Below are 26089 nucleotides of genomic sequence, written 5' to 3'. Positions count from 1 at the left end.
GTTCTGTATCCTTGAGATGAACGTACTTTGGTGCAAAAAGTGCAAATCAATCGCAGAACAACAGCAAAGGACCTTGTGAAGATGCTGTAAGAAACAGATACAAAAGTATCTATATCCACAGTAAAACGAGTCATATATCGACATAACCTGAAAGGCCGCTCAGCAAGGAAGAAGCCACTGCTCCAAAACCGCCATAAAAAAGCCAGACTACAGTTTGCAACTGCACATGGGGACAAAGATCATACATTTTGGAGAAATGTCCTCTGGTCTGATGAAACAAAAATAGAATTGTTTGGCCATAATGACCATTGTTGTGTTTGGAGGAAAAAGGGGGAAGCTTGCAAGCCGAAGAACACCATCAACCATGAAGCACGGTGATGGAAGCTTCATGTTGTGGGGGTGCTTTGCTGCAGGAGGGACTGGTGCACTTCACAAAATAGATGGCTTCATGAGGAAGGAAAATAATGTGGATATATTGAAGCAACATCTCAAGACATCAGTCAGGAAGTTAAAGCATTGTCACAAATGGGTTTTCCAAATGGACAATGATCCCAAGCATACTTTCAAAGTTGTGGCCAAATGGCTTAAGGACAACAAAGTCAAGGTATTGGAGTGGCCATCACAAAGCACTGATCTCAATCTTGTAGAACATTTGTGGACAGAACTGAAAAAGCATGTGCGAGCAAGGAAGCCTACTAACCTGACTCAGTTATACCAGCTCTGTCTGGAGGAATGGGCCAAAATTCACCCAACTTATTGTGGGAAGCTTGTGGAAGGCTACCCGAAACGTTTGACCCAAGTTAAACAATTTAAAGGCAATGCTACCAAATACTAATTGAGTGTATGTAAACTTCTGACCCACTGGGAATGTGATGAAAGAAATAAAAGCTGAAATAAATAATTCTCTCTACTATTATTCTGACATTTCACATTCTTAAAATAAAGTGGTGATCCTAACTGACCTAAGACAGGGAATTTTTACTAGGATTAAATGTCAGGAATTGTGAAAACCTGAGTTTAAATGTATTTGGCTAAGGTGTATGTAAACTTCCGACTTCAACTGTATGACATTTCGAGTAAATGTGTTTGTATTATGCTTGTGTTTGCACACGCATGTGTGGGTGTGTGACAGAAACAAATCTGTGTATATTGCTAATTTTGCTAATTGCAAATTTTTAAAGACTTTTCACAGATGTATTTAGAAACCTCCATTTTAAATGACATCATTTATATGTCAACCAGGCATCAACATTCTATTCTGATGTCTCGGCGATGTCTTCCCCATGTGCAAGCACTCTCACTACATATTCCCAACACATTTTGATATGTCGGCCAAAGGTGTTTTTGTTTACTGTGAAGGAAGGTCTCTATAGCAACAACACAAAGGAGCTTGGAATGTATTGTATAGTGGCAGTGGCAATGTTCCTGGGACAATATGCTTACAGTAGAGTTGTTAGTGACATCCAACCCCACATTCCATGTGACAATCATCCCCCCCACAATGTTTATTAAGATGCTAGTCACCATATTGCTTGACCTAGCAACTCAGAAATAGGTTTGAAATACACCTCTCCCTTTCCTTTTTTCAACAAACATAATTTTTGTGTTTGTTGAAATGATATGTATCCTCCAATAATTCAAATATTATAAGACTATTTATTTTTTACTTTCACCTATGAAAAACACGTACTTTACCCTGACCTCAATGTTTATGAATTGATGAGTTCTTTCAAATCATTCACATATTTGAATATTTTTACACACTTTAGATTTGGAGTTATAAACAATGTGCTGCTGTTATCCCTCCCTGCTCACTCATCACCTCAGCAATCATTATAAACCTTTTCCTCTCCCCTCCCTCCCTCATACCCTCCTCCCATCGCCACTCCGACCCAGCAGAATGAGCCTGTCTATCAGAGAGAGACGGCATGGCCCATTCCCAGAGTAATCCCATTTCCCTTGTTGGGAACGTGGAAGCACTCCCCGGCCATCTCTCTTAGTGATCGATATGGCGTGGAGGTGGTCGGCGATGGAGAGGGAGGGGGGGAGTGGAGAATCGGAGCTAAACAGATTTCACTGTCACCTGTTCAATGATCTAGTATTATTCTGGGGGATAGGAACTGTAATGGTTGGAATCATGTTATTCTTGGTGAAATTACAATTTAGTCTTGATATCAAAGATAATTTTGCTCTCCATAACTTACCTGTCTAAACAAAGGTTACGTAAACAAATATATGTGCAAAAAAAAGCAAGTAAGCATCTTTTACTCCATAATGAACCACTTTCATGTCTGTGGCTTCCACAATATTACCACACAACATGTCAGTTGTTAGGGGTTTCAATTACAAAGTTGTTCTTCTGTCTCACAGCTACAGAGGTGGCTGTGAAGGAGGTGGAAGAGGAGACGCCACTGACAGAAGTGGATGATGAGGACCAACGCATCGCTGATATGGGCCGACCCACGCTGGGGGACCACGTCAAACTTGAAATCATCATTGAGGAATCCTACGAGTTTAAGGTGTGTGCTCGTGTGTTTGTGCGTTTGTGTTTGTGTGTGTGTGTGTGTGTGTGTGTGTGTGTGTGTACGCGCACATGCCCCTCTTTCACCCACACACACTCTTCAGACAAACAGAGATGTGATTGTCATGAATATTAAGATGTGTGTGTGTGTGTGTGTGTGTGTGTGTGTGCACGCAAATGTGCATGCTCCTTGCTCCCTCTCTCTCCCACACTCTCTTCAGACAGTCATCGACTGATAGGTGGGTGCTTGTGAGCACTTGACGGATCGTGTGCTGTTCTTACTGGAGTGGCTCTCACTGTGAGGTTGGGTAGGAGGCTGGGGGAGGGAGGGGGGCCTATGGATCCCATACCTGGCTGCAGTACTTTCTATGCTGGGGGGGCAGAATAGTTGAATTGCCTCTAACCTTAGAGAGTCATAGCAAGTGGCCATGTTGAAAGAGTTTACACTTTCAGACGGTAGTCTGCAACTTTTCTGTTCTAAGATTAACATCAAGCAAGACCCAGAATCTGATCATGTGGGGCTGCCAGATAGGGCAGAGGAAATAGGTGATTTTCAGACTGTATAGGATCCCTCTCTCCCTCCTCAAACCAACACACCTAGCTAGGGTTTCGACAGTAGGTGAATTCAGGATAGTCAGGAAAGTGTCTTTCTATTTCTCTAAACATTAATACATTATCTTAGAGACCGTAGCAGAGCTGGGAGAGAATAGTGTACTAGTCCATTTCTGCAAAAACCTGTGCACAGACATCCCACCATTTACATTACAAAGCTTCAGTCAACTCAATTACCATTTAAGTTTCCTTTTAAAGAAAATACGTTTTGGATTTTCCTTCTAATGGTGAGGGAAGAGAGATTGGGATGGAGGGATGGAGGGAAGGAGGAGAGGGGTGCTATCCAGCTGTCATCCCAGGAGCTAGCTAATAGATTCCTCGGAAGGGATGGATGGAGGACGAGGTGGGGTGTCCTTCTGGATCTATGCGAACTTGAGGCTTGATTTCCTGAGCGTGCTCTAGGAACGCCTGCTGCTGTCCTCTGGGAACCAACCTTTATCAAAGAGAGGGATACAGCTACAGGCCCAGTAAGGGACTGAACCTCCCATCTATTTCCCCTTGGCCTATGACATCATCACATAGCTCCTGAGGACTGGCTCTTGGCTACTGTAGCTGTTACATGCCATGGCCTCAAGCTCTCTACACAGACTTCACTCTCGTTGTTTATTCTTAATACCTGATTCTTACAGAGCAGTAAATATGTTTTAAGGACAGAAACAGTCATGATAATGTGTCCTATATGTAGACTAGACAGCCTTGCTCCCTCTATGCACTTCTACAGTGTGCACCTCTTTAACGCCATGTGGATGGTGTTCCCTGTGCAGAACACTGTGGACAAGCTGATTAAGAAGACAAACCTGGCCCTGCTGGTGGGGACTAACAGCTGGAGAGACCAGTTCATCGAGGCCATCACTGTCAGTGCCGGTGAGTTGAATGCTTTGACCACCTGACCGCCGGTGTGTGAGCACATCTGTCCAGGAATGTGTGTGTTGTGTGTGTGTGAGAGTGTGTTGTGGTGATTGGGTGTGACATTTCTGACTCTCCGTCGATCAGTGGCTTCTGTCATACTGCAGCATCTCCTCAGAAGAAGGACGTTCTCTGTAAACACCACCTGGTGGATATCTGGAGCACTGCAGTCCCACGCCAAGGACTCTGTTGATTAGAGACGCGAGCTTGTCAGAGCATAGCGTTGTTACCTTATAGTCCTTTGTGTGCTTGTCATTGTCTGTGTGTGATGAGTGTGATTTCTGAAGAGGACATGGCAACTAGCCTAGAAAACTGTGTGAGTGTGTGACTATACGCTCAGTCTAATAGGGTGGTCACTGAGGTACACTGGGATTGATTCAAGTGATGAGAGGATTTTGGTTTAGGGGTTAGTGTGTTATGTGTGTGTATTTTCTGTATCTCTGTGTGTGTGTGTGTGTGTGTGTGTGTGTGTGTGTGTGTGTGTGTGTGTGTGTGTGTGTGTGTGTGTGTGTGTGTGTGTGTGTGTGTGTGTGTGTGTGTGTGTGTGTGTGTGTGTGTGTGTGTGACAGAATATGTATCACTCTGTGTGTGGTTGTGCTCTACTTAGCTGCTGTGCCGCCCAATCTTGGTTTCCCTCTCTGGCTTAATTAAAGAAAGGCCCCGTCTCCACTCTTGGGATTAGGCTTGGTGTTGACGTTTTGACAGTGGGGTAGCTTGTAACAGTTATGATGGAAGATGGTGAGAGCTTGCCCAGAATTTCCAAGCGAGAGAGACACATACAGCAGCATAACCTTATCTTAGACAGATAGGAACCTTCGTAGGGTTTGATTGAAGTGGAAACACCACACAGACAGATAGGAACCTTCATAGGGTTTGATTGAAGTGGAAACACCACACAGACAGATAGGAACCTTCATAGGGTTTGATTGAAGTGGAAACACCACACAGACAGATAGGAACCTTCATAGGGTTTGATTGAAGTGGAAACACCACACAGACAGATAGGAACCTTCATAGGGTTTGATTGAAGTGGAAACACCACACAGACAGATAGGAACCTTCATAGGGTTTGATTGAAGTGGAAACACCACACAGACAGATAGGAACCTTCATAGGGTTTGATTGAAGTGGAAACACCACACAGACAGATAGGAACCTTCATAGGGTTTGATTGAAGTGGAAACACCACACAGACAGATAGGAACCTTCATAGGGTTTGATTGAAGTGGAAACACCACACAGACAGATAGGAACCTTCATAGGGTTTGATTGAAGTGGAAACACCACACAGACAGATAGGAACCTTCATAGGGTTTGATTGAAGTGGAAACACCACACAGACAGATAGGAACCTTCATAGGGTTTGATTGAAGTGGAAACACCACACAGACAGATAGGAACCTTCATAGGGTTTGATTGAAGTGGAAACACCACACAGACAGATAGGAACCTTCATAGGGTTTGATTGAAGTGGAAACACCACACAGACAGATAGGAACCTTCATAGGGTTTGATTGAAGTGGAAACACCATACAGACAGATAGGAACCTTCATAGGGTTTGATTGAAATGGAAATACCACACAGACAGATAGGAACCTTCATAGGGTTGGGAAACAGAGGAAGTAATACGGTTTATCTGAGTCCGACTATCAAGATGCTGTCCCCACTTCCACACTCTCGCCATATCTTTCAGCCACTCAGGACATTTAGCACCTTTGCCTTTTGAAACATTTGACATCACGAGCCCTAGCATTCAATAGTTCTTGCATTTTTGCATGAGATTTAGTGCTAATAGTAGACACCTAGCATTTAACATCCACCACCCACAGCACTCAGTACAGAAGACATTTTGCTAGAATTATAGATCTATATTTCATATAGCACAGCACATTCTCTCTCTTTTCTAGTTGAGTCTGTGATCCACAGTTAAGAGAACAGGCACATTTAACAGAGCTGTTAACCCAACGTCTACCTCACTACTGGTGCGCTGAGCAGCTGTTAGGTTCACCCTCAACCGCCGGCAATTGCAAATAACCCATCCACAACCGCGGGGCTATATGTGATAAAGGGTAAGTCTGAGGCCCACACCCGACCCTAACCCGCTAATACAGAAAATGTGCTGTAAGCTATAGTCAGAAACAGCAGAAAGATTTTTTGACAGAGTTTGCAGGATTAGATTTGCCTGATTAAGATATGTTTCTGCTTATAATTGTTGACATTTTGATAGGTTATTTGTTAGTCAACTTATCTACAATTAGATACAAGCAGCTTCTCTTCTGTCCTTATATGTTTCCCTAGAAGACTAAATAAACCCTTGATCACCAGAATAATGTCATAAACCGATTGAAGGAATGCTTAAATCGAGTTGACATCTGTAGCGTTTTCCCTGCCATCTCTGCTTCTTTCGCTGAGCAAAGACGTTTAGGGACCGGGAGAAAATGCAATAACTCTAAAGAAATGGGAAAGATTTTCTGTGCAAAATGTCCAAATTACATCAGTTTGACCGGTTACAAGGAAATAGAAAATTCTGAAAATGACCCAACATGTTTCGGAAAAGGTTTCAGTTTGGCTTGGATGCATATTTCATGTGGTTAAAATACTATCAGCATTTATTATGCTGCCAGACAAGAGGAAGAGTGTGTCAGGTAGCTTAGCAGCGTTGGCCTCCTCACAAATTAGTTAAAGAGAAATGATTGGCTCCACACCGTGACTTTACGCAGGGCGTAGACGGAGATTGGATGTGACATTTCTACCTGTCGTGAGTTGGTGGCTTCTTTAAACCTGTGGGGCAGCCGTGCCATCTGGAATCATTGTGTGTGTGTCCTCTCTGTGACCTGTGAGTGACAGCCCCACCACTGAGCTAATACAGTGTTATATGATTCATTTATTTGGTCATCACCACTAAAGGGAAGAGAGACTGCTGAGTGAGAACACAGAGACTGTGACTGACTGCAGAGAACCTCCCCAGACCTCAGTAAGCATGAATGACACAGCAGCATAGAGTATGTGCCTTTCACAGCCAGTCAGAATCTTATTACTTATTACTGACAATGACCTTGATGACCTACCCTCTATCAACACCAAGCAGCAGTAGTAGAGATTCATTGATGAAGTCAACGGTGAGGAGTTGGCAGAGATACACAGATGTGCCTTCAGTAGCCAGGGAAATAGGGAAAGAAGGGAGGAAGGGATAGAGGGGAGAGGGGAAACGGACGACAGGAAGCTTCGGAGGATAGAAGACAATTTTCTTATTGAGAGAGAGATTGGTTACAGTATTTGTCTGTGTCTGTGGGTATTGCACATGTGTGATGGGTGATCCTCCAGGATTCATCCCATTAACTGCAGAGACTGTCTCATTCGTATTTCCTTACCTCAGCTAACTGGTCAACAGGCTCAGTTAGCCTACGGCTTGGTTAGTTAGCCTATGACTCTCTAATCTCCCTCATTCCCCCTCTCTTCTCTCTCGCTCCCTTGCTCTCTAATCTCCCTCCTTCCCTCTCCCCCTCTCTTCTCTCTCGCTCCGCTCTCTCCCCCCCCCCCCCCCCCCCCGCTCCCTGCTCCAATCTCCCTCCTTCCCTCTCCCTCTCTCTTCTCTCTCGCTCCCTTGCTCTTTAATCTCCCTCCTTCCCTCTCCCTCTCTCTTCTCTCTCGCTCCCTTGCTCTTTAATCTCCCTCCTTCCCTCTCCCTCTCTCTTCTCTCTCGCTCCCTTGCTCTTTAATCTCCCTCCTCCCTCTCCCTCTCTCTTCTCTCTCGCTCCCTTGCTCTCTAATCTCCCTCCTTCCCTCTCCCTCTCTCTTCTCTCTCACTCCTTTGCTCTCTAATCTCTCTCCTTCCCTCTCCCTCTCTCTTCTCTCTCGCTCCCTTGCTCTTTAATCTCCCTCCTTCCCTCTCCCTCTCTCTTCTCTCTCGCTCCCTTGCTCTCTAATCTCCCTCCTTCCCTCTCCCTCTCTCTTCTCTAACCTTTGCTTCCTCTGGCTAAACTTGATTATTTAACATCCGGGACGGTGAAGTCTTTAATTGGATTTTAAAGTTGAATATAAATGTGGTGCTCCGGTCCGGTGTCAGGGGCTATGGTGTGATCTGTGCCCAGTTTAATGTCACCTCCGCTGGGTTCGTGGATGCCTCTTCCTCTCCCGATGGGGCCTGGCGGAAAGAGACAGTCCATAACAATTAACACCTCCTCAATGACCTCTCACTGTCACCAACAACCTGCCATCTCCTGCAGACACCCTGGACATTGGCTAGAGGCTCACTCTCTCTTCTGCTTTCTTTCTCTTTCTCTCTCTCTTTCTCTCTCTCTTTCCCTATTCATGGTTTTGCTTCTGTCTATGCATCACAGTGTGTGTTGGCATCTGTGATGTGTATTCATGTAGATGTGTGTGAGTGTGTATGTGTGTAATTTGTGTGAGTGTGTATGTGTCCTGTAGTGTATGCTGTGTGTGTACCAGGTGTGATCAGCACAGGAGTGTTCATTATTCACTCCCTACCTCCTCCCAGTATGCCAGACTACCTACACCCACAAAATCAGTACTACAGTCGATACAGAGGGCACTGCCTGACCTGATCTGACCTTTGTTGAGGGGTCAGTCTAATTGGCAGGGGTCAGACCTAGATGGTCCAGTGGCCGTGACTCACAGCACAGCTACCTGCTGAGAGAGACAGATGGCAGCCTGGGTCAAACGAATCTTGGATGCTGTTGGTCTGGAGTTTAACCACACAGAATAACCTTTAGTCCTTACTGACCAGGAGAAACAGAGCTCTGATCTCACCTAGCCTACAGTATAGTTAAAAGAATACAATGTGTTTTTATCCTCCTGCGAGGAAATTCAAGAGAATCAGACTATTAGCTACAACAGCAACTCAATTCAAGATAATTATTCCAAAGTATACCTTCTAACTATATCAGGGAATATGTTAGTCAGAATCAGAAATCTATACTCTATTGCAAAAGCGATATACCTGGGGTATACGTACAGTGCAGTGTGTCCCAGGTAATCTCACACACGATATACCTGGTACAAAAGCGATATACCTGGGGTATACGTACAGTGCAGTGTGTCCCAGGTAATCTCACACACAAGGGTTAATATTTTCATACATATCATAATATTAACGCTTGTGTGTGAGATTACCTGGGACACACTGCACTGTACGTATACCCCAGGATATCGCCTGTCTTACCCATCACAAAATGGTCGAGGGATTTCAACAGCATTCCAAATGACTTGTTGACCCTGAAATAATGAAAAAATGAAGCTAACCAACTTAACTATCCCTTAAAAGCCTTTAGACATGTCAGCATGCAGGGTGTGTGCATGCAGGGGTTTAAGGTGGCCGTGGCTAATGGACAATTCTCATCAGATAAGCTGTGTTGTGTTCCCTGTAGGAGATAGGGACAGCCTATTTACTGGTGCATTAAGTGGATGTTTGATGTGTGTGTGACAAGACTGCAAAGTTGGAGTTTTGAAGAAACCACCATGCATTTTTCTCTATTTTCTTCCTTATGCTGTACTATCCCCATCTCTCTCTCTCTCTCTCTCTCTCTCTCTCTCTCTCTCTCTCACTCACTCTTTCTCTCTCTCTCTCTCTCTCTCTCACTCACTCTTTCTCTCTCTCTCTCTCTCTCTCTCTCTCTCTCTCTCTCTCTCACTCACTCTCTATTGCTCTCTCTCTTTCACACTCGCTCTCTCTCTTTGATTATCCTGCCGTTTGCTTTAAAACAGCCCAGAGTCTTCCCTCTACAGAGCTGTGCCAGGGAGATAGCCTTGCCGCCAGTAGCTTACCTCGGAATGGTGTTCTGTTATAGGCTTTTTGCTAAGCATTCTGTGACACATAACTCTCCTGAGCTCCATAGAAATGCAGCTGTGTTTAAACTGAACGATGAGGTGAGGTGAGGTGTGGTGTCGACTATATTGAAAAGCCAGCTTGGCTGTGTCCAGTGGTCAGTTCCTTTGACAGTGATGGAATGGGATGCATGTAATATGTACACTACTATGTACTAAGTCTCAAACAAACAAAGCACTTCAGGTTGGGTGGCAGTAAATCACCACCAATGTGTAACACACACACACCCATTGGCTAATGAGATTTCACACACTCACTTTTGATTGACATCCTGGAGAGGAGAGGTCTATGTTAATTCAAATTTAGTTACGCTACTTGTCAGCCCACCTGACTGCTGCATTGTGGATAGAAGCGATGACACGGTCTCCATTAGCGACGGGGCATAGCAATAGTGTGATGTTTACACCCAGGTGGGCTGACCTGGGAACAGACCAATGCGGCACTGCTCTGTAAGAGACAGAGCATGCTGGGAAGTGAAATGGCATACTGCTATTATAAGGTGTAATATTTGCTATCAGAGTTGTCAGAGATCATACAAGCCCTAATGTCTCTCTCTCTCTCTCTCTCTCTCTCTGTCTCTCTCTCTCTTCTCTCTCTCTCTCTCTCTCTCTCTCTGTCTCTCTCTCTGTCTCTCTCTCTCTCTCTCTCTCTCTGTCTCTCTCTCTCTCTCTCTCTCTCTCTCTCTGTCTCTCTCTCTCTCTCTCTGTCTCTCTCTCTCTCTCTCTCTCTGTCTCTCTCTCTCTCTCTCTCTCTTTCTCACCTCTCTCAGCTCCACGTGTGTAGTGATTATTTCCACCTCCTATGTTTAACTTAATGACTGATGGTGATGAGGGGAACTCTTTAAAGTAGGACACAAAGGATACATACAGGAAGTAAGAGTGAGTCACTTCCTGTCCCAGTTGTTCCCAGGCCAGGCTATTTTGAGGCCACAGCTTGGGTTCCCTGATAAACCCTGACATTAATTATGTAAAGCTTCTCTCTCCTCTACCTTGTCAACTGGATGAGGGTCTTCTTTATCATCCTAATGCTCCTTTTTCAGCAGGATCTTCTGTAGCCGTCTAGGGAGATGGGCTGTATTTACGAGTCTCCTCGGACCACTACACAAGTAACACAATCTCAGTAAGGACCCTCATCTGGCAGCCATGCTCTCTTCAGCAGACTCCTTTCAGCACACTCAATAGCTCCCTAAAATGACCATCTTCCTTCTGTAGTTCCTCTCTGACTGTTCTGTTTTTTAGTTCCTCTGCCGTTTGTTCAAATTGTATTTGTCACATGCTTTGTAAACAACAGTTGTAGACTAACAGTGAAATGCATACTTACGGGCCCTTCCCAACAATGCAGAGAGAAAAATAATATAAAGATAATAACACAAGGAATAAATGAGACAATGAGTAATGATAACTTGGCTATATACACGGGGTACCAGTACCGAGTTGATGTGCAGGGGTACGAGGTAATTGAGGTAGATATGTACATATGGGTAGGGGTAAAGTGACTAGGCAACAGGATAGATAGCAAACAGTAGCAGCATATGTGATAAATCAAAAGAGATAGTGCAAAGGAGGGTCAATGCAGATAGTCCTGGTAGCTATTTGGTTAACTATTTAGTAGTCTTATGGGGGTAGAAGCTGCTCAGGTTCCTGTTGGTTCCAGACTTGATACATCGATACTGATGGCTGTGTGGTAGCAGGGAGAATATACTATGACTTGGGTGGCTGGAGTCTTTGACATTTTTTGGGCCTTCCTCTGACATCGCCTGGTGTAGAGGTCCTGAATGGCAGGGAGAGAGGCCCCGGTGATGTACTGGGCCGTACGCACTACCCTCTAGCACCTTGCGGTCAGATGCCAAGAAATTACCATACCAAGCGTGATGGTTCCAACCGAACCAGTAATCTCAAATCTGGACTCATCAGACCAAAGGACAAATTTCCACCAGTCTAATGTCCATTGCTTGTGTTTCTTGGCCCAAGCAAGTCTCTTATTATTATTGGTGTCCTTTAGTAGTGGTTTCTTTGCAGTAATACGGCCATGAAGGCCTTTTTTACGCAGTCTCCTCTGAACAGTTGATGTTGAGATGTGTCTGTTACTTGAACTCTGTGAAACATTTATTTGGGCTGTAATTTCTGAGGTGCAGCTAACTCTAATGAACTTATCATCTGGGGAAACTCTGGGTCTTCCTTTCCTGTGGAGGTCCTCATGAATGCCAGTTTCATCATAGCGCTTGATGGTTTTTGTGACTGCTCTTGAAGAAACTTTCAACGTTTTTTAAATGTTTCGCATTGACTGACCTTCATGTCTTAAAGAAATGATGAACTGTCATTTCTCTTTGCTTATTTGAGCTGTTCGTGCCATAATATGGACTTGGTCTTTTACCAAATCGGGATATCAACTCATTGGCTCAAACGCATTAAGAAGGAAAGAAATTCCACAAATTAACTTTTAGCAAGGCACACCTGTTAAGAGAGAATGCCAAGAATGTACAAAGCTGTCATCAAGGCAAAGGGTGGCTACTTTGAAGCATCTCAAATATAAAATATATTTTGGTTACATATGTGTTATTTCATAGTTTTGATGTCTTCATTATTATTCTACAATGTAGAAATGCATTGTGTTCCACTGCCTTTTAGTTCCCCTGCCCATCCTCCAAACTCTGGACTGGAACCCCTAACCCCCTGAGAGAGTTTAACACTGATCAACCCTTATCCTCACCTGCCCTGTTCCGCCACTACCTGAACAGCCTATCAGAGAAGAGCACCCATCCGCTCCCTCGCCTATCAGAGGAGAGCGCACGGGCACGCTCAGTGGATAAACAGCTGATAAATCTCACCAACACCTCTGCATCTGCCAGCTCGCAACAAAAGACCAACCTCCTGGGAATTGCTCCCTCCACATAGAATCTTCTGGAGGGTTTTTCCCTTTTCTCTGTATTAGATCTCTGGGAGTGCCTGGGAGTTGTTTGGGGACTGCTCAATGAGAGGGGTTGTTCCACTGAGAGGGTTACCCATCACCCTGTTAACACAAGTCTATCAGCCTGTTAGCGCATGGTGCTTCGCCAGTGAATGGTGATACATTCAGTCTCTCTCCTCTCATTAGCATAGACTAGAGAAGCCTTTCGGATACGCACAGATTGGGATGGATATTGATTATGTACATGAACTGGGTGTAGCCTCTCTCTCAATATGCACCAGTGGTGTAGTGGAGGGTAAACGCATATTATGAATACTCATACATTATTACAAACCTATACACACAGTTGTTATGCACATTTTAGAATCTAAGAGTCCTCAGCTTGGCGTGATAAGAGTCATAGTGAATTGGGGATGTTGGTTGATTAGGTGAAGGAGTCTTACAGTGTAGGCACTGCCTTCAGCCCTAGAGTCTGGGGCGCAACAGGAGAGCTGCTAACAAAAACAGCAACCCAGATAGGAAGGATTAGAACAGAGAAGAGGTACAGCGAGTCAGTCAGATAGACAGTGTCCAAGGATGGAGAGTGAAAGAGTGAGACACTTGTGTATAGAAAAATAATGAATGGAGAGAAAATGAAGGCTGAAAGAGACTAAAATATTAATAGAAAAAAGACAGAGTGGGGTTGAGAAATAAATTGCCAGCAATAGGGCACTATACAATCAGTTTCACATGAAACATTTAGTTGATTTCTTATTCAGATCAATACATTTTTGAATATTGTTGAATTCCATTTTAAAGTCTGGATTCTGTGATTCTGTCCACCTTCTCCTCAATTTTTATAGGAATTTTATAGGGCCCTACAGAGAGGTGGAGAGAGTGAGAGAAAGGCACTTAAACTCATACTGCCATATTGGATGGATGGTGTGTGTGTGTGTGTGTGTGTGTGTGTGTGTGTGTGTGTGTGTGTGTGTGTGTGTGTGTGTGTGTGTGTGTGTGTGTGTGTGTGTGTGTGTGTGTGTGTGTGTGTGTGTGTGCTTTTCGAACATGCTTACAGTTTTTCCCAATTGCTAACACAAATTTGCTGAAACTACATCTCAGGTACTCAAAACTCTAACCACAAAACAGTTAATCATCTTCTCCAAACCCCACAGACATCTTGCAAAATGAAACACAGCAATCAAAATCATGTAATCCCTGCTCAAAATGAAACTCTGCTTACTAATGAGACACACACATCAAATGAATCTAACTTAGTGACAACCGAGATCACACTAATGTGACATATTCAAAACAGTACTATCAGAACCTATTTCAGTGTAAAGACTAAGATGTTGTTATACTGTATGTTATTTGTGTGTACTCAAACAACAAAGGAACACAAATGCAAAAATGTATGTTTTATATTTCAACATGACTCAATACATGTCAAACAGCATACTGTAAGCACACATACAGTAAAAATGCAAACATGCAGTAAATATATTTTGCATATTTCAAAGGAAGAAAAATAGTCGTATTTGTACTACTGTACTGTATGTTAGATCAATTGTACGGAATAAATAAAGAAACTGTCAAATCTAAATCATAAGTCAGGAAACAAATACTCCATTGAGAAAACAAAATCAGTCATGTGTGTTGTTTTGGTCTGGCCACAGATTTTCATCAACATCCCAGGTGATATTCTCCTTGGCCAGACAGTTGGGGAAATATCTTCAGGCATGATGCATCCACCTCTGACACGACTCGGCTGGAACGTCACCACAGGCCTCCTCCATTTGTATTTGTATTTATTATGGATCCCCATCCGCTGCTGTCAAGGCAGCAGCTACTCTTCCTGGGGTCCAGCAAAATTAAGGCAGTTTATACAATTTTAAAAACTTTACAATACATTTCACAATAGATTTCACAACACGGTGTGTGCCCTCAGGCCCCTACTCCCACAAATCTACAGTACTAAATCCATGTGTATGTATAGTGTGTATGTTATCTTGTGTGTGTGTGTGTGTGTGTGTGTGTGTGTGTGTGTGTGTGTGTGTGTGTGTGTGTGTGTGTGTGTGTGTGTGTGTGTGTGTGTGTGTGTATGCTTGTGTCTGTGCCAATGTTTGTGTTGCTTCACAGTGTTCCATAAGGTGTATTTTATATGTTTTTTAAATCTAATTTTACTGCTGGCATGAGTTACTTGATGTGGAATAGAGTTCCATGTAGTCATGGCTCTATGTAGTACTGTGCACCTCCCATAGTCTGTTCTGGACTTGGGGACTGTGAAGAGACCTCTGGTGGCATGTCTTGTGGGGTATGCATGGGTGTCTGAGCTGTGTGCGAGTCGTTTAAACAGACAGCTCGGTGATTTCAACATGTCAATACCTCTCACAAATACAAGTAGTGATGAAGTCAATCTCTCCTCCACTTTGAGCCAGGAGAGATTGACATGCATATTATTAATATTAGCTCTCTGTGTACATCCAAAGGCCAGCCGTGCTGCTCTGTTCTGAGCCAATTGCAATTTTCCTAAGTCCTTTTTTTGTGGCACCTGACCACACAATTGAACAGTAGTCCAGGTGCGACAAAACTAGGGCCTGTAGGACCTGCCTTGTTGATAGTGCTGTTAAGAAGGTAGAGTAGCGCTTTATTATGGACAGACTTCTCCCCATCTTAGCTGCTATTGTATTGTATCAAATTACTTGCACATATTTGTACCGTTTATCCTTCACTCTTTGGAAATTCCTTTCAAAAGGGACTCTGTAGATTTGCTTCATCCAGAGATGGTGTTTCTTAAAACCTCTTACATCTAGATGTTCCGCTAGCGGAACACCGCTCCAATATCCAATGATAGGGCGTAGCGCGAATTACAAACTCCTCAAAAATCCCCAAACTTCCATTTTTCAAACATATGACTATTTTACACCATTTTAAAGACAAGACTCTCCTTTATCTAACCACATTGTCCGATTTCAAAAAGGCTTTACAACGAAAGCAAAACATTAGATTATGTCAGCAGAGTACCCAGCCAGAAATAATCAGACACCCATTTTTCAAGCTAGCATATAATGTCACAAAAACCAAAACCACAGCTAAATGCAGCACTAACCTTTGATGATCTTCATCAGATGACACTCCTAGGACATTATGTTATACAATACATGCATGTTTTGTTCAATCAAGTTCATATTTATATCAAAAACCAGCTTTTTACATTAGCATGTGACGTTCAGATCTAGCATACCCACCGCAAACCTCCGGTGAATTTACTAAATTACTCACAATAAACGTTCACAAAAAACATAAGAATTATTTTAAGAATTATAGATACAGAACTCCTTTATGCAATCGCTATGTCTGATTTTAAAATAGCTTTTCGGTGAAAGCACATTTTGCAATATTCTGAGTAGATAGCGCGGCCATCATGGCTAGCTATTTTGACACCCACCAAGTTTGGCACTCACCAAACTCAGATTTACTATAAGAAAAATTTGATTACCTTTGCTGTTCTTCGTCAGAATGCACTCCCAGGACTTCTACTTTACACCCAATGTTGTTTTGGTTCCAAATAATCCATAGTTATATCCAAATAGCGGCGTTTTGTTCTTGCGTTCAAGACACTATCCGAAGGGTGACGCGCCGGCGCATATCGTGACAAAAGATTTCAAAATATTCCATTACCGTACTTCGAAGCATGTCAAACGCTGTTTAAAATACATTTTTATGAGATTTTTCTCATAAAATAGCGATAATATTCAGACCGGGAGACGTTGTTTTTGTTCAAAGACTGAAAATGTAAAATGGACTCTTCACGTGCACGCTCGCGCCCGTGTCATTGTTCTTAGATCGACCACTATCCAAATGCGCTACTGTTTTTTGCCAAGGGACTGCAGAGTCATCATTCCCTGTTCTGGCGCCTTCTGAGAGCCTATGGGAACCTTAGAAAATGTCACGTTACAGCAGAGATCCTCTGTTTTCGATAAAGAGGCTATAGAAGGCCAAGAAATGGTCAGAGAGGGCACTTCCTGTATAGAATCTTCTCAGGTTTTGGCCTGCCATATGAGTTCTGTTATAGTCACAGACACCATTCAAACAGTTTTAGAAACTTTAGGGTGTTTTCTATCCAAATCAAACAATTATATGCATATTCTAGTTTCTGGGCAGGAGTAATAACCAGATTAAATCGGGTACGTTTTTTATCCGGCCGTGAAAATACTGCCCTCTATCCTAAACAGGTTAAGGACGCGGACTGTGGTTGATAAGCTCACTCTGATGTTATGAAAGATGGCAGGGTTTTTAATAATCTGTTGTTGGATTTCCCGCAGTCTTATGGCATTATTTTCAACTACCATTTGCACAATTGCAGCCTCCTTTTAGTCTGTAAATAGACGCGTTCTACCAACGTGGTGGTCGTCTTTCAGTTCTACAAAAACAAAATAGCATACAGTACAGTAAACACTACAGTAATACAGTATACAAGATAAACATGTTACAAAAAAGTCTTTACTGTGCTTTATGTTGTACTACTGTCAAATAGTAAAAGTTGTAGAGAGGTCCAATGTCTGCAGTACATACTGTACCTATTCTCATTTTGGAACAATCCAGATGATGGATGGTACGGTGAAGCGGCTCAGATTGGGCTCCACTCTCAAGGTCAAACCATGGTGGACCACATGGTCCACCACAATCGCCAGAATTTCATCAGATATTACTCTCCTTGTTCTTGGTTGTCCTCCACCTCCACATCCACATCCACCTCTACCTCCAACTCTACCTCTACCTCCACCTGTACCCCCACCTCCACATCCACCTCTACCTCCACCTCCGTCTCCATCTCTACCTCCATCTCCACCTCTACCTCTACCTCCACCTCCACCTCTACCTCCACCTCCATCTCCACCTCTACCTCCACCTGTACCCCCACCTCCACATCCACCTCTACCTCCACCTCCATCTCTACCTCCACCTCTACCTCCACCTGTACCCCCACCTCCACATCCACCTCTACCTCTACCTCCATCTCCACCTCTACCTCCACCTGTACCCCCACCTCCACCTCTACCTCGAACTCCATCTCCACCTCTACCTCTACCCCCACCTCCATATCTACCTCTACCTCCACCTCTACCACCACCTCCATATCTACCTCTACCTCCACCTCTACCCCCACCTCCACATCCACCTTTACCTCCACCTCCACCTGTACCCCCACCTCTACCTCTACCTCCACTTGTACCCCCACCTCCACCTCTACCTGTACCCCCACCTCCACCTCCACCTGTACCCCCACCTCCACCTCTACCTCCACCTGTACCTCCACCTCTACCTCCACCTGTACCCCCACCTCCACCTCTACCTCCACCACCTCTAACTCTAACTCTACCTCTCTCTGGAAGTTTGCTTCCATTGTTCTTGAAATACAGGAGTACTCACCTGTGGCCTTTTTATCCATACCAAAGATCTGATTGCAAAGTGAACATTAAGTGTTTGCACATGTGAAGAGTGAAAGTGATCAGTTGGTAATTGAGCTTAGCTTGTTGAACAGTGTTGCTTTTCATTTGCACACAAGAGATTTTAGTTGTGAATGTTGTGCCAAAGGTAGAGAATTGTGTGTTGTGTTTGCCAAATGCTTGTTGTAGAATTGCAATCTGAGTATAAAGCAAAACGTGCCAGTAGTATTGAAGATTTGTTGTATAGTTCTGCTAAATGAGTTATAGGTTTTGTTCATTGTGCCTCATTGGCCAGTTTTAGTGTGTAAACAATTGGGAAAAACTGTAAATGCCTGTTAGCTCCATCGGCTGGAGAGGAAACAAATGCTAGTTCCCCAGGCTTAGTGGTTCCATAGAGGCCTGTTAGAGAATGTGGCAGGTTTCATCATACAAGTAGTACTGACAGGGTGGTGGAGAGGTCAGGGTGGAAAAAATACTCTTCTCCAGACAGGAATGAAGTGAGATCATGAGAGAGAGAGAATAACATTTCACATTTTAGTCAATTAGCAGATGCTCTTATCCAGAGAGACTTACAGTAGCGAATGTATACATTTCCTACATTTTTTATTTTTATTTGTACTGGCCCCCCGTGGGAATCGAACCCACAACCCTAGCGTTGCACACACCATGCTCTACCAACTGAGACACAGGGAAGGCTGAGATGAGTGTAAGGGGTTATGTGTAAGGGGTTATGTCAGGGATTGTGTGTGTTGTGTGTGTGTTGTGTGTGTGTACTAAGCATTTTTTGTGTCTTGAGCTTACCTTGTTAAAAACGGGACGAAAAATTGCTCTTGACATTTCTGAGATGAATGGCATTGTGCAATGTGTCTGCCCTTTTACAATGCATCACTATGTGAACATGTCCAAATGTCTAATTTGGTCCCTTGAGATTGTGGTTCAGGCCATTTAACGATGCAATAACGATAGTCAAATGTCAGATGAATATTGTATGTCTAGAAAGATGTGTGTTTCTGTGTGAGTGTGTGTTTGTGTTTATCTACAGCTGTGCCAGTGTGTCTAGAGGACAGTCTGTGATGTGAATGGCTGACATGCTGTCAGTAAGCCTAGGGCTTTGGTAGACATATAGGAGTTAGGCCCGTACACTACACACACTACAGACAACACACACACTACCCACACACAGCCATAACTATTTATTTGTTGTATTGTTTGTATGTGGTTGTATTTTACATTTGTGCGACTGTCTTTGTCTATCAGTGTATCGGTGTTTTGTTACTTGTTATGTTTTGTGTTTTCTGTGGACCCCAGGAAGAGTAGCTGCTGCTTCTGCAAAAGCTAATGGGGATCTGAATGAACCAATAAAAACAACAATAGGAACTCACACACATACACTGACAAGTATGTTGATAATCAGGCATACTGTGGACACACACACACAGATTATTTGTACCTGTTAGAGAGGATTGGCTCCAGTCCGAGACCTCAGCCCGTGATTACACTCTGACAAACGAGCTCCAATGTTATGAGAGGCAAACCATCATCACAAATCACATCACTTTGCTCCCTTATTTCACATAATATTGGAAGTTAATTCAAGTCTGGTATTCAGTAAATGTTTGAGGAATATCATTCTTTCTTTTTCATAATCTCATCATAATCTCACCCTTTCAGATCCCAGATCTTTCTCCTCATCCCCCTCTCCCCTCTCTCTCTCTCGGCCAGGTGAGGATGACGAGGATGAAGAATGCGGCGAGGAGAAGCTGCCGTCCTGCTTCGACTACGTCATGCACTTCCTCACCGTCTTCTGGAAGGTTCTGTTTGCGTTCGTGCCCCCGACAGACTACTGGAACGGCTGGGCCTGCTTCGTGGTGTCCATCTGCATGATCGGCCTGCTCACAGCCTTCATCGGGGACCTGGCCTCCCACTTCGGCTGCACCGTGGGCCTCAAGGACTCTGTCACCGCCGTGGTGTTCGTTGCCCTGGGGACCTCTGTGCCAGGTAATATGATATACTTACACTGGTGTTTACGCTGAATTTACTTGCTGTGTAATAGTCATGGTAGCATTCCTTTTACGGAGGACATCAGATGTACTACTACAGTATATGATGATTGTGGTAACGCTTTCCCTAAACATGTCCTCTAGATTTACTCTCTCCTAACACTTCAAGTGTCAATTGATTACCTCTTCCATTTTCCATGTACACTGCTTATACCCATGCTAGATAGTGTTTACATGTGTACATGACATGTTAGTCCTTCGCCGATGCTCTATTCCTGAGCAGCTAAACATATCTGTATACAAGTGAGGGGGTTGAACAAGAGTCTATATACACGTTAGAGCAGCTCAACCCCTCAAAGCTACCTTGGCATAAACTGCACAGTGCTGTGATGAATATTAAGACTAAGTGTGTATGTGTTAGGGTTGGGGTACCAGAAGGGTTAGGGGTGGGGTACCAGAAGGGTTAGTGGTGAGGTACCAGAAGGGTTAGGGGTGGGGTACCAGAAGGGTTAGTGGTGGGGTACCAGAAGGGTTAGGGGTGGGGTACCAGAAGGGTGAGTGGTGGGGTACCACAAGGGTTAGGGGTGGGGTACCAGAAGGGTTAGTGGTGAGGTACAAGAAGGGTTAGTGGTGAGGTACCAGAAGGGTTAGTGGTGAGGTATCAGAAGGGTTAGTGGTGGGGTATCAGAAGGGTTAGTGGTGAGGTATCAGAAGGGTTAGTGGTGAGGTATCAGAAGGGTTAGTGGTGGGGTACCAGAAGGGTTAGTGGTGAGGTATCAGAAGGGTTAGTGGTGAGGTACCAGAAGGGTTAGTGGTGAGGTATCAGAAGGGTTAGTGGTGAGGTATCAGAAGGGTTAGTGGTGAGGTATCAGAAGGGTTAGTGGTGGGGTACCAGAAGGGTTAGTGGTGAGGTACAAGAAGGGTTAGTGGTGAGGTACCAGAAGGGTTAGTGGTGGGGTACCAGAAGGGTTAGTGGTGAGGTACAAGAAGGGTTAGTGGTGAGGTACCAGAAAGGTTAGTGGTGAGGTACCAGAAGGGTTAGTGGTGGGGTACCAGAAGGGTTAGTGGTGGGGTACCAGAAGGGTTAGTGGTGGGGTACCAGAAGGGTTAGTGGTGGGGTACCAGAAGGGTTAGTGGTGGGGTACCAGAAGGGTTAGTGGTGGGGTACCAGAAGGGTTAGTGGTGGGGTACCAGAAGGGTTAGTGGTGAGGTACCAAAAGGGTTAGTGGGGGGTACCAGAAGGGTTAGTGGTGAGGTATCAGAAGGGTTAGTGGTGAGGTACCAGAAGGGTTAGTGGTGAGGTATCAGAAGGGTTAGTGCTGAGGTATCAGAAGGGTTAGTGGTGGGGTACCAGAAGGGTTAGTGGTGAGGTACCAGAAGGGTTAGTGGTGAGGTACCAGAAGGGTTAGTGGTGAGGTACCAGAAGGGTTAGTGGTGAGGTATCAGAAGGGTTAGTGGTGAGGTACCAGAAGGGTTAGTGGTGGGGTACCAGAAGGGTTAGTGCTGAGGTATCAGAAGGGTTAGTGGTCGGGTATCAGAAGGGTTAGTGGTGGGGTACCAGAAGGGTTAGTGGTGAGGTACCAGAAGGGTTAGTGGTGAGGTACCAGAAGGGTTAGTGGTGAGGTATCAGAAGGGTTAGTGCTGAGGTATCAGAAGGGTTAGTGGTGAGGTATCAGAAGGGTTAGTGGTGAGGTATCAGAAGGGTTAGTGGTGAGGTATCAGAAGGGTTAGTGGTGGGGTACCAGAAGGGTTAGTGGTGGGGTACCAGAAGGGTTAGTGGTGAGGTATCAGAAGGGTTAGTGGTGAGGTACCAGAAGGGTTAGTGGTGGGGTACCAGAAGGGTTAGTGGTGAGGTATCAGAAGGGTTAGTGGCGGGGTACCAGAAGGGTTAGTGGTGGCGTACTAGAAGTGTTAGTGGTGAGGTATCAGAAGGGTTAGTGGTGGGGTACCAGAAGATGAGTTACTTTAGAACAAGGGCAGTGAATCAGATGTGGAGTCACAAACACACACACACACACACACACACACACACACACACACACACACACACACACACACTGCTCTTTGCAGTTTGGACTGTAGCAGCAGCCTGGGTGTGACTGCATGCTTCTCCATGAGTTTCACACTATGTACAGAGCACACACACACACACACATAGCTGGATAGCTTTCAACTGGGCCAGTTACAGTACTTAGCTAATTAGCACCCAGTCCATGTAGTAGACACTGAGCCGCTTCACATACCTGCTGACCAGCCATGCACTGTAACTTACTCAGGGCTCAGGGCTGGGTCCACCGCTCTGACACTTCAAAGTTGTAAACCCCACTGGACTACTTTAACCCTCACTAGTAGCGTTAACCCCATTTCACTAGCACTAAGGACTGGGAACAAAAAGGTGGAGAGAAATAATACAAGCAGTCAGTGGTCGTTGTCTGTCATTCTGTGTGTTTGCACAAAGTGTGTCTGTAACTTTCAGAGTACACACATGACTCTATGGTGTACTCCCAGGTGTATGTAGTTGCCTCCTAAACACATTTTAACCTCTATGGGCTAGGTGGGACGCTAGCGTGCCACCCGTGGTGCACTCCATCAACAGCAGGTGCATTTCAAGAGCGGCAAATTTGAATCCAAATAAATGTCAAAATTCAAATTTTTCAAACATACAACTATTTTACACCCTTTGAAAGATAAACATCTCCTTAATCTAACCACGTTTTACGATTTCAAAAAGGTTTTACGGCGAAAGCATAAATTTAGAGTATGTTAGGACAGTACATTTACAAGAGTTGTGTGTAATGTTTTGTCAATTCAAAGACAGGGTCACCAAAACCATAAAACCAGCTAAAATGATGCACTAACCTTTTACAATCTCCATCAGATGACACTCCTAGGACATTATGTTAGACAATGCATGCATTTTTAGTTCTATCAAGTTCATATTTATATCCAAAAACAGCGTTTTACTATGGCATTGATGTTGAGGAAATCGTTTCCCTCCAATAACCGGCAGTCAAGTCAGCGTCACAAATTAAATAATTAAAATTAGAAAACATTGGTAAAATATTATATTGTCATTTAAAGAATTATAGATTTACATCTCTTGAACGCAATCAACTTGCCAGATTTAAAAATAACCTTACTGGGAAATCACACTTTGCAATAATCTGAGCACTGCGCCCAGAAAAATACGCGTTGCGATACAGACTAGACGTCATGTTGGGGAGATCTAAAATCGAAAATACTATGTAAATAATCCATTACCTTTGATTCTCTTCATCAGATGTCACTTCCAGGTATCACAGGTCCATAACGAATGTAGTTTTGTTCAAAAAAGCTCATCATTTATGTCCAAAAATCTCCGTCTTGTTAGCACATGATCTAAGCCAGCCGGACTTCTCGTCATGAACGAGGGGAAAAAATATATTTCCGTTCGTTCAAACATGTCAAACGTTGTATAGCATAAATCATTAGGGCCTTTTTTAACCAGAACATGAATAATATTCAAGGTGGACAAATTCATACTCTTTTATAACGTATTGGAACGAGGGTACCCAACATGAACTAGCGCGCCAGGTGTCTAATGGGCCATCATCGTTCCATGGCTCTTGTTCGGTCAGATCTCCCTCCAGAAGACTCAAAACACTTTGTAAAGGCTGGTGACATCTAGTGGAAGCAATAGGAAGTGCCAAAATATTCCTCAGCCCCTGTGTTTTTCAATGGGATAGGTTTAAAGGTAATACAACACATCAGGTATCCACTTCCTGTCAGAAAATGTCTCAGGGTTTTGCCTGCCAAATGAGTTCTGTTATACTCACAGACACCATTCAAACAGTTTTAGAAAATGTAGGGTGTTTTCTATCCATATGTAATAAGTATATGCATATTCTAGTTACTGGGTAGGAGTGGTAACCAGATTAAATCGGGTATGTTTTTTTATCCAGCCGTGTCAATACTTCCCCCTAGCCCTAACAGGTTAAACCTGTCTCCCCATGCTCACACAAACACACACACACATTATAACAACACACCTCCCTCCCCACTGTAATTATAGTCAATATAACAACACACCTCCCGCCCCACTGTAATTATAGTCAATATAACAACACCCCTCCCTCCCCACTGTAATTATAGTCAATATAACAACACCCCTCCCTCCCCACTGTAATTATAGTCAATATAACAACACCCCTCCCGCCCCACTGTAATTATAGTCATTATAACAACACACCTCCCTCCCCACTGTAATTATAGTCAATATAACAACACCCCTCCCGCCCCACTGTAATTATAGTCAATATAACAACACCCCTCCCGCCCCACTGTAATTAAAGTCAATATAACAACACCCCTCCCTCCCCACTGTAATTATAGTCAATATAACAACACACCTCCCGCCCCACTGTAATTATAGTCAATATAACAACACCCTCCCGCCCCACTGTAATTATAGTCAATATAACAACACACCTCCCTCCCCACTGTAATTATAGTCAATATAACAACACCCCTCCCGCCCCACTGTAATTATAGTCAATATAACAACACACCTCCCGCCCCACTGTAATTATAGTCATTATAACAACACACCTCCCTCCCCACTGTAATTATAGTCAATATAACAACACACCTCCCTCCCCACTGTAATTATAGTCAATATAACAACACACCTCCCTCCCCACTGTAATTATAGTCAATATAACAACACACCTCCCGCCCCACTGTAATTATAGTCAATATAACAACACCCCTCCCGCCCCACTGTAATTATAGTCAATATAACAACACCCCTCCCGCCCCACTGTAATTATAGTCAATATAACAACACACCTCCCGCCCCACTGTAATTATAGTCAATATAACAACACCCCTCCCGCCCCACTGTAATTATAGTCAATATAACAACACCCCTCCCTCCCCACTGTAATTATAGTCAATATAACAACACACCTCCCTCCCCACTGTAATTATAGTCAATATAACAACACCCCTCCCGCCCCACTGTAATTATAGTCATATAACAACACCCCCCCCCCCACTGTAATTATAGTCAATATAACAACACACCTCCCCCCCACTGTAATTATAGTCAATATAACAACACACCTCCCGCCCCACTGTAATTATAGTCAATATAACAACACACTCCCGCCCCACTGTAATTATAGTCAATATAACAACACACCCCGCCCCACTGTAATTATAGTCAATATAACAACACACCTCCCCCCCACTGTAATTATAGTCAATATAACAACACACCTCCCGCCCCACTGTAATTATAGTCAATATAACAACACACCTCCCGCCCCACTGTAATTATAGTCAATATAACAACACACCACCCTCCCCACTGTAATTATAGTCAATATAACAACATCCCTCCCGCCCCACTGTAATTATAGTCAATATAACAACACACCTCCCTCCCCACTGTAATTATAGTCAATATAACAACACACCTCCCTCCCCACTGTAATTATAGTCAATATAACAACACACCTCCCTCCCCACTGTAATTATAGTCAATATAACAACACACCTCCCGCCCCACTGTAATTATAGTCAATATAACAACACACCTCCCTCCCCACTGTAATTATAGTCAATATAACAACACACCTCCCGCCCCACTGTAATTATAGTCAATATAACAACACACCTCCCTCCCCACTGTAATTATAGTCAATATAACAACACACCTCCCGCCCCACTGTAATTATAGTCAATATAACAACACACCTCCCTCCCCACTGTAATTATAGTCAATATAACAACACACCTCCCGCCCCACTGTAATTATAGTCAATATAACAACACACCTCCCGCCCCACTGTAATTATAGTCAATATAACAACACACCTCCCGCCC

General features: G+C 43.9%; 1 protein-coding gene across 3 annotated transcripts in view; it reads left to right on the top strand.

Moving 5' to 3' along the window:
* Nucleotides 1-26089, top strand: part of LOC106577160 (sodium/calcium exchanger 1) — a 207950-nt gene that overhangs the window by 168603 nt on the left and 13258 nt on the right. For all 3 annotated transcript variants that reach the window (XM_014154971.3, XM_014154970.3, XM_045700982.2), the window contains exons 4-6: nucleotides 2371-2519; nucleotides 3898-3997; nucleotides 19944-20219. In XM_014154971.3, coding sequence (XP_014010446.1) covers nucleotides 2371-2519; nucleotides 3898-3997; nucleotides 19944-20219 — 525 coding nt within the window. The remainder of the gene's footprint in view (nucleotides 1-2370; nucleotides 2520-3897; nucleotides 3998-19943; nucleotides 20220-26089) is intronic.

This window comes from Salmo salar, chromosome 18 (assembly GCF_965601325.2).
Source record: "Salmo salar chromosome 18, fSalSal1, whole genome shotgun sequence".
NCBI classification, from domain to species: Eukaryota; Metazoa; Chordata; class Actinopteri; order Salmoniformes; family Salmonidae; genus Salmo; species Salmo salar.
The sequence above is the reverse complement of the archived record's forward strand: the minus strand, read 5'-3'. Positions and strand labels throughout refer to the sequence as shown.